The sequence below is a fragment of the Scyliorhinus torazame genome, chromosome 9 (genome assembly GCF_047496885.1).
Source record: "Scyliorhinus torazame isolate Kashiwa2021f chromosome 9, sScyTor2.1, whole genome shotgun sequence".
Lineage (NCBI taxonomy): Eukaryota > Metazoa > Chordata > Chondrichthyes > Carcharhiniformes > Scyliorhinidae > Scyliorhinus > Scyliorhinus torazame.
The window spans coordinates 120521118-120534424 of NC_092715.1; the positions used below are offsets into that span (position 1 = coordinate 120521118).

At 46.5% G+C, this 13307-nt stretch overlaps 1 protein-coding gene across 8 annotated transcripts in view; it reads left to right on the forward strand.

Moving 5' to 3' along the window:
* Nucleotides 1-13307, forward strand: part of ythdc2 (YTH domain containing 2) — a 227156-nt gene that overhangs the window by 100180 nt on the left and 113669 nt on the right. For all 8 annotated transcript variants that reach the window (XM_072516464.1, XM_072516459.1, XM_072516461.1 and 5 more), the window contains one exon: nucleotides 5553-5649. In XM_072516464.1, the coding sequence (XP_072372565.1) occupies nucleotides 5553-5649 (97 nt within the window). The remainder of the gene's footprint in view (nucleotides 1-5552; nucleotides 5650-13307) is intronic.

Here is a 13307-nt window from a genome sequence, read left to right on the forward strand (position 1 = left end):
CTAAACTCAGTCCTAAATCTACTTCCCCTATTTTGAGGTTATGCCCCCTAGTCCTGCTTTCACCCGCCAGTGGAAACAACCTGCCCACATCTATCCTATCTATTCCCTTCATAATTTTATATGTTTCTATAAGATCCCCCCTCATCCTTCTAAATTCCAATGAGTACAGTCCCAGTCTACTCAACCTCTCCTCGTAATCCAACCCCTTCAACTCTGGGATTAACCGAGTGAATCTCCTCTGCACACCTTCCAGCGCCAGTACTTCCTTTCTCGGGTAAGGAGACCAAAACTGAACACAATACTCCAGGTGTGGCCTCACTAACACCTTTTACAATTGCAGCATAACCTTCCTAGTCTTGAACTCCATCCCTCTAGCAATGAAGGACAAAATTCCATTCGCCTTCTTAATCACCTGTTGCACCTGTAAACCAACTTTTTGGGACTTGTGCACTAGCACACCCAGGTCTCTCTGCAGAGCAGCATGTTTTAACATTTTATCGTTTAAATAATAATCCCTTTTGCTGTTATTCCTACCAAAATGGATAACCTCACATGTATTACATCTGTCAGACCCTAGTCCATTCACTTAACCTATCCAAATCCCTCTGCAGACTTCCAGTATCCTCTGCACTTTTTGCTTTACCACTCATCTCAGTATCGTCTGCAAACTTGGACACATTGCCTTTGGTCCCCAACTCCAAATCATCTATGTAAATTGTGAACAATTGTGGGCCCAACACTGATCCCTGAGGGACACCACTAGCTACTGATTGCCAACCAGAGAAACACCCATTAATCCCCACTCTTTGCTTTCTATTAATTAACCAATCCTCTATCCATGCTACAACTTTACCCTTAATGCCATGCATCTTTATCTCATGCAGCAAACTTTTGTGCGGCACCTTGTCAAAGGCTTTCTGAAAATCCAGATATACCACACCCATTGGCTCCCCGTTATCTACCGCACTGGTAATGTCCTCAAAAAATTCCACTAAATTAGTTAGGCAAGACCTGGCCTTTATGAACCCATGCTGCGTCTGCCCAACGGGACAATTTCCATCCAGATGCCTCGCTATTTCTTCCTTGATGATAGATTCCAGCATCTTCCCTACTACCGAAGTTAAGCTCACTGGCCTATAATTACCCGCTTTCTGCCTCCCTCCTTTTTTAAACAGTGGTGTCACGTTTGCTAATTTCCAATCCGCCAGGACCACCCCAGAGTCTAGCGAATTTTGGTAAATTATCACTAGTGCATTTGCAATTTCCCTAGCCATCTCTTTTAGCACTCTGGGATGCATTCCATCAGGGCCAGGAGACCTGTCTACCTTTAGCCACATGAGCTTGCCCATCACTACCTTCTTCGAGATAACAATCATCTCGAGGTCCTCACCTGTCATTGCCTCATTTTCATCAGTCACTAGCATGGTATTTGTGTCTTCCACTGTGAAGACCGACCCAAAAAACCTGTTCAGTTCCTCAGCCATTTCCTCATCTCCCATTATTAAATCTCCCTTCTCATCCTCTAAAGGACCAATATTTACCTTAGCCACTCTTTTTTGTTTTATATATTTGTAGAAACTTTTACTATCTGTTTTTATATTCTGAGCAAGTTTACTCTCATCTATCTTTCTCCCCTTTATAGCTTTTTTAGTAGCTTTCTGTTGCCCCCTAAAGATTTCCCAGTCCTCTAGTCTCCCACTAACGTTTGCCACTTTGTATGCTTTTTCCTTCAATTTGATACTCTCCCTTATTTCCTTAGATATCCACGGTCGATTTTCCCTCTTTCTACTGTCCTTTTTGTTGGTATAAACCTTTGCTGAGCACTGTGAAAAATCGCTTGGAAGGTTCTCCACTGTTCCTCAACTGTTTCACCATAAAGTCTTTGCTCACAGTCTACCTTAGCTAGCTCTTTTCTCATCCCACTGTAATCTCCTTTGTTTAAACACAAAACACTAGTGTTTGATTTTACCTTCTCACCCTCCATCTGTATTTTAAATTCCACCATGTTGTGATCGCTCCTTCCGAGAGGATCCCTAACTTTGAGATCATGAATCAATCCTGTCTCATTGCACAGGACCAGATATGGGACTGCTTGTTCCCTCGTAGGTTCCATTACATACTGTTCTAGGAAGCTATCGCGGACATGTTCTATAAACTCTTCCTCAACGCTGCCTTGACCGACCTGGTTAAACCAATCGACATGTAGGTTAAAATCCCCCTTTATAACTGCTGTACCATTTCTACATGCATCCGTTATTTCTTTGTTTATTGCCTGCCCTACCATAATGTTACTATTTGGTGGCCTATAGACTACTCCTATCAGTGACTTTTTCGCCTTACTATTCCTGATTTCCACCTAAATGGATTCAACCTTATCCTCCATAGCACCGATGTCATCCCTTACTATTGCCCGGATGTCATCCTTAAATAACAGAGCTATACCACCTCCCTTACCATCCACTCTGTCCTTCCGAATAGTTTGATATTCTTGGATATTTAACTCCCAGTCGTGACCATCCTTTAACCATGTTTCAGTAATGGCCACTAAATCATAGTCATTCACGATGATTTGCGGCATCAACTCATTTACCTTATTCCGAATACTACGAGCATTCAGGTGAAGTACACTTATGTTGGCTTTTATACCACTGTTTTGAATCTTAACACCTTGATCTGTAATCTCTCCTAAGTTATTTTTCCTCAACTTTTCTTCTAATTTTCCTTGTCGTTGAACCCATATCTTCATGTGACAACCTGCCGCGTCGCTTTCGATTCATGTTTTTACTTCCTGTTTTATTTCTTTTACTATTACTGGACCTATTCACTGGGCTCCTCAGTCACTGTACCTTGTACTGTCGCCCTTTTTGATTTTTGACAATGGCTTCTCTGCCTTACACTTTCCCCCTTACTGCCTTTTGTTTCTGTCCCTGTTTTACTACCTTCCGACCTCCTGCATCGGTTCCCAGCCCCCTGCCACATTAGTTTAAACACTCCCTAACTGCTCTAGCAAATAGCCCCCCATGGACATCAGTTCCAGTCCTGCCCAGGTGTTCCCCGTCCAGTTTGTACAGGTCCCATCTCCCCCAGAACCGGTCCCAATGCCCCAGGATTCTGAAACCCTCCCCCTGACACCATCTCTTCAGCCACGTATTTATCCTATCTATCCTGACATATCTACTCTGACTAGCATGTGACATCGGTAGTAATCCTGAGATCACTACCTTCGAGGTCCGATTTCTTAACTTCCTTCCTAGCTCCCTGTCTTCTGCTTTTAGGACCTCATCCCTTTTTTTACTATGTCGTTTGTACCGATGTGTACCACGACCACTGGCTGTTCACCTTCCCCCTCCAGAATGTCCTGTACCTGCTCCGAGACATCCTTGACCCTAGCACCAGGGAGGCAACACACCATCCTGGAGTCTCGTTTGCGGCCACAGAAACGCCTGTCTATTTCCCTTACAATTGACTTCGATGGGAACCTCCAGGTGGTGGGATTTGTTGTGGTCTGTGATTTTGCTGTTGCAATGACATACACAGAACATCTAGTTGTTTAACTAGAATGATGATTTATTGATGAACACGTGGAAAGATAACAAACAGATTATGATACAGACAAAGTTACTAAATTAGTTTGGCGAACTCTCTTGGAGCTACCCTATGTGCGACTGTCCTATTGTATGTCTTACTACCAACTGGCGAGTGTCTCCTGTCATGTGACCAATGTCTGACGCCACCAGCTGGTTGGAGATCACATTACTAACTATGTACAAAGCTATTCACAGGGTTCCCAGGTATTTGCTGTTCTTGTCCTTCTGGGAGCACAAGCTAATGGAGTTTTTATACTTGGAGAAGGTGAAGTAAACTATGAGGGGATCGATAGAAGTTCTACTCCAGATGGCACCCATTCATTTGCTATTTCAAAGAGTTAGTCACCGTCTGTTGTTAGAGGGTTTTTTTTGGTTAAATTTTTTCCTTTTCTGGGTGTGGGAATGGGAGTGTTGTCTTTTTACTTCATTATAATGAAAAGTTTTATAATTATTATAATAATATTGCAAGAAAACAATATTCCAAATGGTGTCTGATCAGAGCCATATGCAGCTGCAGCAATACAGCTTTGCTCTCGTATTCTAGCCCTCTTAAAATGAATATTAACATTGCATTTGCCTTCCTAACTGCCAACTGAAACTGCATGTTAACCTGAAGAGAATCCGAAGTCCCTTTGAGCTTCTGATTTCCGAAGCCTTTTCCCATTTAGAAAATAACCTATGCCTCTATTTTTTCTATGTAAGTGCATAACCTCACACTTTTCCACATTGTATTCCATCTACCACTTTGCCCGCTCTCCTAGCCTGTCCAAGTCCTTCTGCAGCCTCCTCAACACGACTTCCCTCACATATCTTTATATCATCTGCAAACTTAGCAGCAATGCCAATGGTTGCGACAATTATTATCTTCACATCTGTATCTAATCTTGGGGTCAGAGTGAGATGAGTGAATGAAATGTTGCGTTAAACTCGGGGGTAGTGTGTGATATTGGCCTGGATCTTCAATGAAACATCAATCACAGTCTGATTGCCACCCTAACCATACCTTTCTCTGCTCATGTAGTCCTATATTTCTGAGTGGGTCTTCTGAACCTGGCTTCTTCAGAAATGTGGAGCGTACAGTCTTTTCGATATGTGTTACACAGCACGAATTGCTGTAAGATAATTTTAAATGTCCAGTGTGAATGTTGGGGAATGGGTAAGTGGGTGGGCTAAGTGAATAGGGTAGGTGAGTGAGGTGGTAGGTGGGTAGAGTGGAATGTTGGTCGGGTTAGCTAGAGTAGTCCGGTTGAGGGGTAGTCAGCTCAGCGATTAGTCAGGTCAGTGGGGGTTGTTTAAGGGCTAGTCATGTTGCCGGGTTATTGTGGTTGGAAGGGGTGGTCGATAACCTGAGTGTAGTTTGGAGGAGGAGGAGCATGAGTGGTGATTAGGGGGGACAGTTCTGTAGTTACTCAGGCACTGGACTGGATTTTTGTGTCTATTTCCAGGTAAGTACAATGTAACTACCCAAAGTCTCAGACTCTAACTGAGTTGGTGACGTTCGTGGTGGATCTCAGAGAGCAGGAGAATTGCGCATTAGAAGATCATACTTCTGGGGAAATTCCCACGGAGGTCAACGCATCAGGACTTCTGTGGAGTCCGGATGCTCACCTTGGGTTGTACATCCACTTTCCGACGATCTGGAGACTGGAAGATGTGAGCCAATAGATAACCTTTATTTTTAAACACTCAAAAGAGCTTGTTCCTTGAATGATTTACTCTTGAGGGTAAGAAAACACACACTTCTTACAATACTGATCATGGGCAGTAAAGTAAACTGTCTCCGTTACACTACATTTTACCAACTTGGAAGATCAGACACAAGAACATTTTGTTCTCAAAACTTCAGGTACATAATTTCTACGAATCACTAAGTAAGGTTTAGTTCTATGATAGTACATCACTGTGTCTTATAAAATATCCATTACTTAAAAAATGCTTTTAATGTCTTTGTGGTTATATTTCCAGGTGCTGTTTTAATTTTTTTACCAGGATATGATGAAATTGTAGGGCTCAGAGATCGCATACTCTACGATGACAAAAGATTTGCAGATAATTCGCACAAGTAAGTTTTCATATCTATACCTAAGTTTTCTGGAATAGGAAATTAAATTATTATAATTTTTTCTCATATTCGAAAATTGCTTATTTGCACACTTAATGTAGAATAGTATTGTTTTTTACATATGAATAGGAGCAGAAGTAGGACTTTTAAGCCTGGTCTGTCATTCAATAAGATCATGGCTGATCTATTTATGTTTTGAGTTCCACGCTCCCACCTAGCCCGATAACCGTTGATTCTTGATGGGCAAGGGAAATCAATCTAATGCTGCCTTAAAAACATTCAATGATCTCACTTCCACCATATACTGAGGCAGAGAGTTCCAAAGTCGTACGACCCTCAAAGAAATTATCCTAATTTTTGTCCTATAAGGATGACCCCTAATTTTAAATTTTAAATAATTGTATCTTAAGCTACAATGGTTTCATTATCACAATGTCCCTTTAAGCACACATTGGCTGTGATCTGAACCCAAATTGTGTTGGTAGATTTCTCCTCCGAATCCCCCCCAGATGACTGTCACATAAGAGTATCCAAACTTCTCTCCCAAAAACAAGCTTTAAAATATTTTCATAATAATGCTTTCCACTCGCAGTTTGCATTCCGAAATCCAGACCAGCTTTTCCAAATAACACTAAGGCAAAGCTTCCACTCCACCTTTAATATTGAATCCAGTCCAGGATTTTACACCAGCCCCTTTTAGATTTCCTTTGTCTTAATTGCTTTTACACAAACTCCGATCTACTCACCGATTTCAATAGTTACTTCAACCTGCTTTCCACAGGCTGTAGTAAAATCTCTCAAACCTGAAAATCACTTCAGATCTCTTTCTGGCATTTCAGCCGCCTTCTCAGCTCTGTGTATGTTGTTACTGATCAGTGCTCTGTTCAGTACCTTTAACCTCAGACTTCTCTTCATTTCTCTTGTTTCCTTAACTAACTGCTCTGCATAAACAGAGCATATATCTTTGTGATATTTGTAACATTTAGCCCTGGTTGTTGGTGCATTCTCTGACCTCCATTTCCCATATTACTATTTTCCTCTCTTGCCTTACTCTTAGATGTATCACACCATTTCACATTTTATCCCTTGTCCCCACATTTAGTTTAATCCCGCTCTACTTTCTTAGTTGTGAAGTTTGCAAGAACACTGGTCCCAGCATGGTTCAGGCATAGACCGTTCCAACGGTACAGCCCCCACTTTCTCCCGTACTGGTGCCAGTGTCCCACAAATTGAAACTCGCTTCTCCCACATTAGTCTTCCAGTCATGTGTTTATCTCTCTAATTTTAAAATCCTATGCCAGTTTGCAAACTGCTGAGATAATAGAGATTATAACCTATGAAATTCTGCCTTTTAATTTGGTGTCTAGTGCGGTAAACCACTGTAGTATATGTGTATTGTGGTAAACAGCTACTGTATTACATGTAATGTCGTAAACCACTGCCCTTGGCTCCGCCTCCCCTCGGGTCCGGTATAAAGGTGGCTGGTCTCCGCCTCTGACCCAGTTCGGGATCAGAGGCCAGGAAGCTTTCTGTTTAGTTTATTAAAGCCTCAATTACGTTCACTACTCGTTTTGTCTTCTTTGATGGCACATCAATTTAATAAACTAAACTTCTAAGATGAATTCATCGCTCAAGCCTGATCGCCTGGAGCTGGACCCACGGGCAGCTGACACCACTGCAACATTCGAGCACTGGCTAAGCTGCTTCGAAGCGTACCTCGGATCCTCCACCGAAGATCTTCACCAACCTCCAAAAGAAGCAGCAACGCATGGGTGAGCCCGCAAGTTTTCCTTCTGATCAGGGATGCCCCCTCATATATGGAGGCAATAATGCTGCTGAAGGGACAATATGTAAAGTCTGTAAACGAGGTGTATGCTAGGCACCTTCTTGCCACGAGGCGACAACGCCCTGGGGAATCACTAGCAGAATTTCTGCGTGCCTTGCGGGAACTCGGCCGGAACTGTGATTGCCAGGCGGTATCGGCTACGCAACACGTGGAGAAGTCGCAGGCATGAAATTGAACTACATCCGCCAGCGATTGCTGGAAGGGGGTACACTCGGCCTCCCAGAGACAGTGCAGCTCTCAAACCCGCTGGAGGTGGCCTTCCAGAACATGGAGGCCTACACCTCCAACCATGCGGCATCCTCGTGGACCTCGTGGGCGCCGCCATCATCCGACTAGAGTGCGGCGCAAGCCTGTGCCTCACAGCAGCCCATCAACGCCGGAAGCCCGAAGTGCTACTTCTGCGGCCATGGTAAGCATCCCAGACAACGCTGCCCTGCACGGAACGCGACTTGCAACGGGTGTGGGAGGAAGGGCCACTTTGCGAAAGCCTGCCAGGTCCGATTTCTCCCTAAAACTCCTAGGCCCAGCAGTGCTGCCTGTCGGGGCCGCCCCCAGCTGCCGCGCCACCCGCCATGTGCGACCCGTGGGTGCTGCCATCTTCGTTTTCGCCCGCCACGCGCGACCCATGGGTGCCGCCATCTTGGGACCACTCCGCAGCCTCCCGGGAGCCCTGCTCACTTGGTCGTACGCTGGCCGCCGCCACCTCCGACCGGCCTACCCATCACCTTCCGAAGCTCGCCTCCATCACGCTCGACCAGTCTCGGCCTCATCACCTCACAAAATCTACGATGACCGTCCGGATCAACGGGCACGAGACGGCTTGCTTTTTCGACTCCGGAAGCACAGTCAGCTTCATACACCCAGATACGGTAAGGCGCTGCTCCCTCCCAATTTTACCCGCGACCCAGAAAATCTCCCTGGCTTCCGGATCACATTCAGTAGAAATTCGGGGGTACTGTGTCTCGACCCTTACCGTACAAGGCGTAGAGTACACTAACTTTAAGCTCTCCGTCCTACCCCATCTCTGCGCTGCCCTATTACTGGGGCTCGACCTCCAGTGCCACCTCCAAAGCCTTACTTTAAAGTTCGGTGGACCCCTGCCCCCCCTCACCGTCTGTAGCCTTGCGACCCTTAAGGTCGCCCCACCCTCGCTCTTCGCTAACCACCCCGGACTGTAAACCCGTTGCTACCAGGAGCAGACGATACAGTGCCCGGGACAGGGCCTTTATCAGGTCGGAGATCCAGCGACTGTTACGAGAGGGAATCATTGAGGCTAGTAACAGCCCCTGGAGAGCCCAAGTGGTGGTCGTCAAGACTGGGGAGAAGCACCGGATGGTCATCGACTACAGTCAGACCATCAACCCGTACACTCAGCTCGATGCGTACCCCCTCCCCTGCATATCTGACATAGTCAATCAGATTGCGCAGTATCGAGTCTTCTCCACAGTTGACTTGAAGTCTGCGTACCACCAGCTCCCTATCCGCCCGGTGGACCGCCAATACACTGCCTTCGAGGCAGATGGCCGCCTCTACCACTTTCTCAGGGTTCCCTTCGGTGTCACCAATGGGGTCTCGGTCTTCCAATGAGAAATGGACCAAATGGTTGACCAGTACTGGCTGCGGGCCACATTCCCGTACTTAGATAATGTCACCATCTGCGGCCATGACCAGCAGGACCATGATGAAAACCTCCGGCACTTTCTCCACACCGCTAAACTCCTGAACCTCACCTACAATAAGGAAAAATGCAGTTTCCGCACAACCCGCCTAGCCATCCTTGGCTACGTTGTGGAAAAAGGAGTCCTAGGGCCTGACCCCAACTGCATGTGCCCCCTCCTGGAACTCCCCCCTCCCCCGCTGCCCAAGGCCCTGAAGTGATGCCTGGGGTTCTTCTCTTACTATGCCCTGTGGGTCCCCAATTATGCGGACAAGGCCCGCCCACTGATCAAATCCACCATTTTTCCCTGACGGCTGAGGCCCGCCTGGCCTTCAACTGCATCAAAGCAGATATTGCCAAAGCCGCGATGCACGCTGTGGACGAGTCCATTCCGTTCCAGGTGGAGAGCGATGCGTCGGACTTTGTTCTGGCCGCTACCCTCAACCAGGCGGGCAGGCCCGTAACTTTCTTCTCTCGTACACTCCATGCCTCCGAAATTCGACACTCCTCCGTCGGAAAGAAAGCCCAAGCCATTGTAGAAGCTGTGAGACATTGGATGCATTACCTGGCCGGCAGGCGATTTGCTCTCCTCACTGACCAACGGTCGGTTGCCTTACGGGGCAAGATCAAGTACGACAAGATTCTGAGGTGGAGGATCGAGCTCTCAACCTACAACTACGAATGAGCCCCGAGGTGCCCTATCCCACGGTACATGTGCCAGTGCACAAGTGGACCAACTTCGGGCCCTCCACAATGACCTCTGTCCCCCGGGGGGTCACCCGTTTTTTTTCATTTTATCAAGGCTCGCAGCCTGCCTTACTCCATCGAGGAGGTCAGGACTGTGACCAGGGACTGCCAAGTCTGCGCGGAGTGCAAACCGCACTCCTATCGGCCAGACAGGGCGCACCTGGTAAAGGCCTCTCGCCCCTTTGAGCGCCTCAGCATCGACTTCAAAGGGCTCCTCCCCTCCACTGACCGTAACGTGTACTTCCTCAACATTGTTGACGAATACTCAAGATTCCCCTTTGCCATCCCATGCCCTGACATGACCACTGCCACCGTCATCAAGGCCCTGCACAGTCTTTTCACATTGTTCGGGTTCCCCACCTACATCCATAGCGATTGGGGTTCCTCCTTCATGAGTGACGAGTTGCGTCAGTTCCTACTTAGCAAGGGCATCGCCACCATCAGGACGACCAGCTACAACCCCCGGGGTAATGGGCAGGTGGAGAGGGAGGACGCGACGGCTTGGAAGGCCGTCCTCCTGGCCCTGCGGTCCAGACGTCTCCCGCTGGCAGGAGTTCCTCTCCGATGCGCTCCACTGCATCCAGTCGCTCCTGTGCACTGCCACCAACGAGAGTGGGCAGCACGGTAGCATTGTGGTTAGCACAATTGTTTAACAGCTCCAGGGTCCCAGGTTCAATTCCCGGCTGGGTCACTGTCTGTGCGGAGTCTGCACGTTCTCCCTGTGTGTGCGTGGGTTTCCTCCGGGTGCTCCGGTTTCCTCCCACAGTCCAAAGATGTGCAGGTTAGGTGGATTGGCCATGCTAAATTGTCCTTAGTGTCCAAAATTGCCCTTAGTGTTGGGTGGGGTTACTGGGTAAAGGGGATAGGGTGCTCTTTCCAAGAGCCAGTGCAGACTCGATGGACCGAATGGCCTCCTTCAGCACTGTAAATTCTATGATATGATTTAAACCCCTCACAAACGCATGTTTGCCTTCCCCAGGAAGTCCACCTCCGGGGTCTCGCTCCCGTCCTGGCTGACAGTCCCAGGGCCCGTCCTTCTCCGGAAGCATGCGAGGAGTCATAAATCAGATCCCCTCGTCGAGAAGGTCTTGCTCCTCCATGCCAATCCACAATATGCCTACGTGGCACATCATGTGCACAGTCTCTCTCCGGGATTTGGCACCTGCAAGTTCCCCAGCGACCATCACCACCACCCCCGACCCTACACCGTTTCCCTCCACCACTGTTTTTAAACAGGGGGTGAATGTGTTAAACCACTGTAGTATATAATATGTGTATTGTGGTAAACGGCTACTGTATTACACGCAATGTGGTAAACCACTGCCCGATGGCTCCGCCTCCGCTCGGGCCCGGTATAAAGGTGGCTGGTTTCCGCCTCTGACCCAGTTCGGGATCAGAGGCCAGGAGACTTTCTGTTTAGTTTATTAAAGCCTCAGTTATGTTCACTACTCGTTTTGTCTTCTTTGATGGCACATCACTTGTCTCCTCATACTCTGTGCAGAACCTCTTTCCAAATTCTGTGTTATTGTTGCCTACATGGACCATGAAAACTGGATACTCACCCTCCCACTGCAAGTTCCTCTTCACAAGCCTTGAGTAGATGACCCGAACCCAGGTAAAACTGCTCTCTGGACACTTTCTCTTTGTTGCAGAGAACAATATCAATCCCGCTCTCTATACTACTCCCCCTACATTTCTTGTTGCTTCTCCGCGCCCTTGAATTGCTTCCAGTACCACAGTGCCATGGTCAATTTGAATATCCACCCTGCTTTTATTCAGACAATCTGGGAGAGCCCCAAACTCTTTAGACTATTGTGGATGCCCTCTGGATCTTCTTGGCTTCCTCACTTGCAGTCATACCCCTCTGTCCCTGAACAAATCAAAAGTCCCTATCCTAAGTGATATGACTGCCTCCTGGTACATAGTATCCAGGTAACTTTCTCCCTCCCAGATGTGTCTCAGAATCTGCAGCTCCGCCTCCAGCTCAATGACTAAGTCGAAGTTCCTCTAGCTGCTAACACTTCCTGCAGATGTGTTTGCCCTGGATATCACAGGTTCAAGGTGAGAGGGGGAAAGTTTAGGGGAGATGTGTGGATCAGTAAGATTCTCTAATTTTGCTCCCAGCCATGCCTCCAAACCGTCTCCAAGGAGAATTTACCCCTTTTGTGTCGGCTTTGATGAAAAAGAGCAATCCAGGCTAATTCCACTTTTGTTTACTTGGTCTATAGCTTTCTGTATTATGGCACATCAGGTGCATATCCAAATACAATTTGAGTTTGCTGAGGGTTTCACTTCAATTGAATCTCCTTTTTCCCTCCTTCATTCCAAAAGACATAGTCCTAGTCTTTCCAATTTTTCCTCTTAGCTAATGTTTTCCAGCCCTTACAACGTCCTTGTAAATCTCCTCTGTACCTTGCTGCAGCAATAACATTGTTTCATCATGTGGTGACCAGAGCTGTATGCATTATGCTAGCTGTGGCTTTGTTTTGTATCTGTATTTTACAAGGTTTTATCCAAACCTTCCTGCCCCTATATTCAGTATATTGGCTAAGAAAAACATTTGCTTTCTTAACCACCTTAGCTCCCTGCCTTGCCACCTTCAGTGATCCATGATCATGCACTCCAAAGTCTTTCTTCTCCTCTACACTTCTCCTGAGTATCTGACCATTTATGGTGTATTCTCGCTCCAAATGCATTGCTGTACCTCGCACTCCTCTGCATTGAATTAAATTAACCAATTTTCTGCCCACCTGATCAGACCATTGATAACTTCCATGTCTACAGCTTTCTTCCTCACTATCAACCCTGCAGTCAATTTTTGTATTGATTGCAAACTTCTAATTACACCCCTTATACTTAAGTTTAAATCATTGATATGTACCACAAAAAGTAAGCAGACTAGTAATGAGCCCTGCGTAAACACTCAAAGCTACCAGTCACAAAAATGCTGTTGAGTTAATTTCAAATCCAACTTGGTCATGTTCCCCATGTGCGACCGCCTCAAAAGCATTGCCAAAATCCACGTAAACTACATCAAACGTGCTGCACTCATCAGACCTCCTTAAAAAAATGTTTAATCAAGTTAGTCTGACAACCTTTCTTTCATCTTTAATTAATCTGTGCCCTTTCAAATGTTGATTAATAGCCTCAGAATTTTTTTTTCCAATAATTTGCTCACCTTTGAGGTTACACGATTATTTAGTCTATCCCTTTCTTCCTTTTAAAACCCAAGTCCTCCAGTCCTCAAATCCAATCCTGTAGTCAGAGAGGATTGAGAAATGTTGGTGAGAACATCCGCTATTTCCTCCCTGGCTGCTTCTTGACATTTTATCTGGGCCTGGTGATTTATCTACTTTTGAAGATGCTAAACCCCTTAATATTTCTTCTTGCCTTCTTTATTGCCTTCCA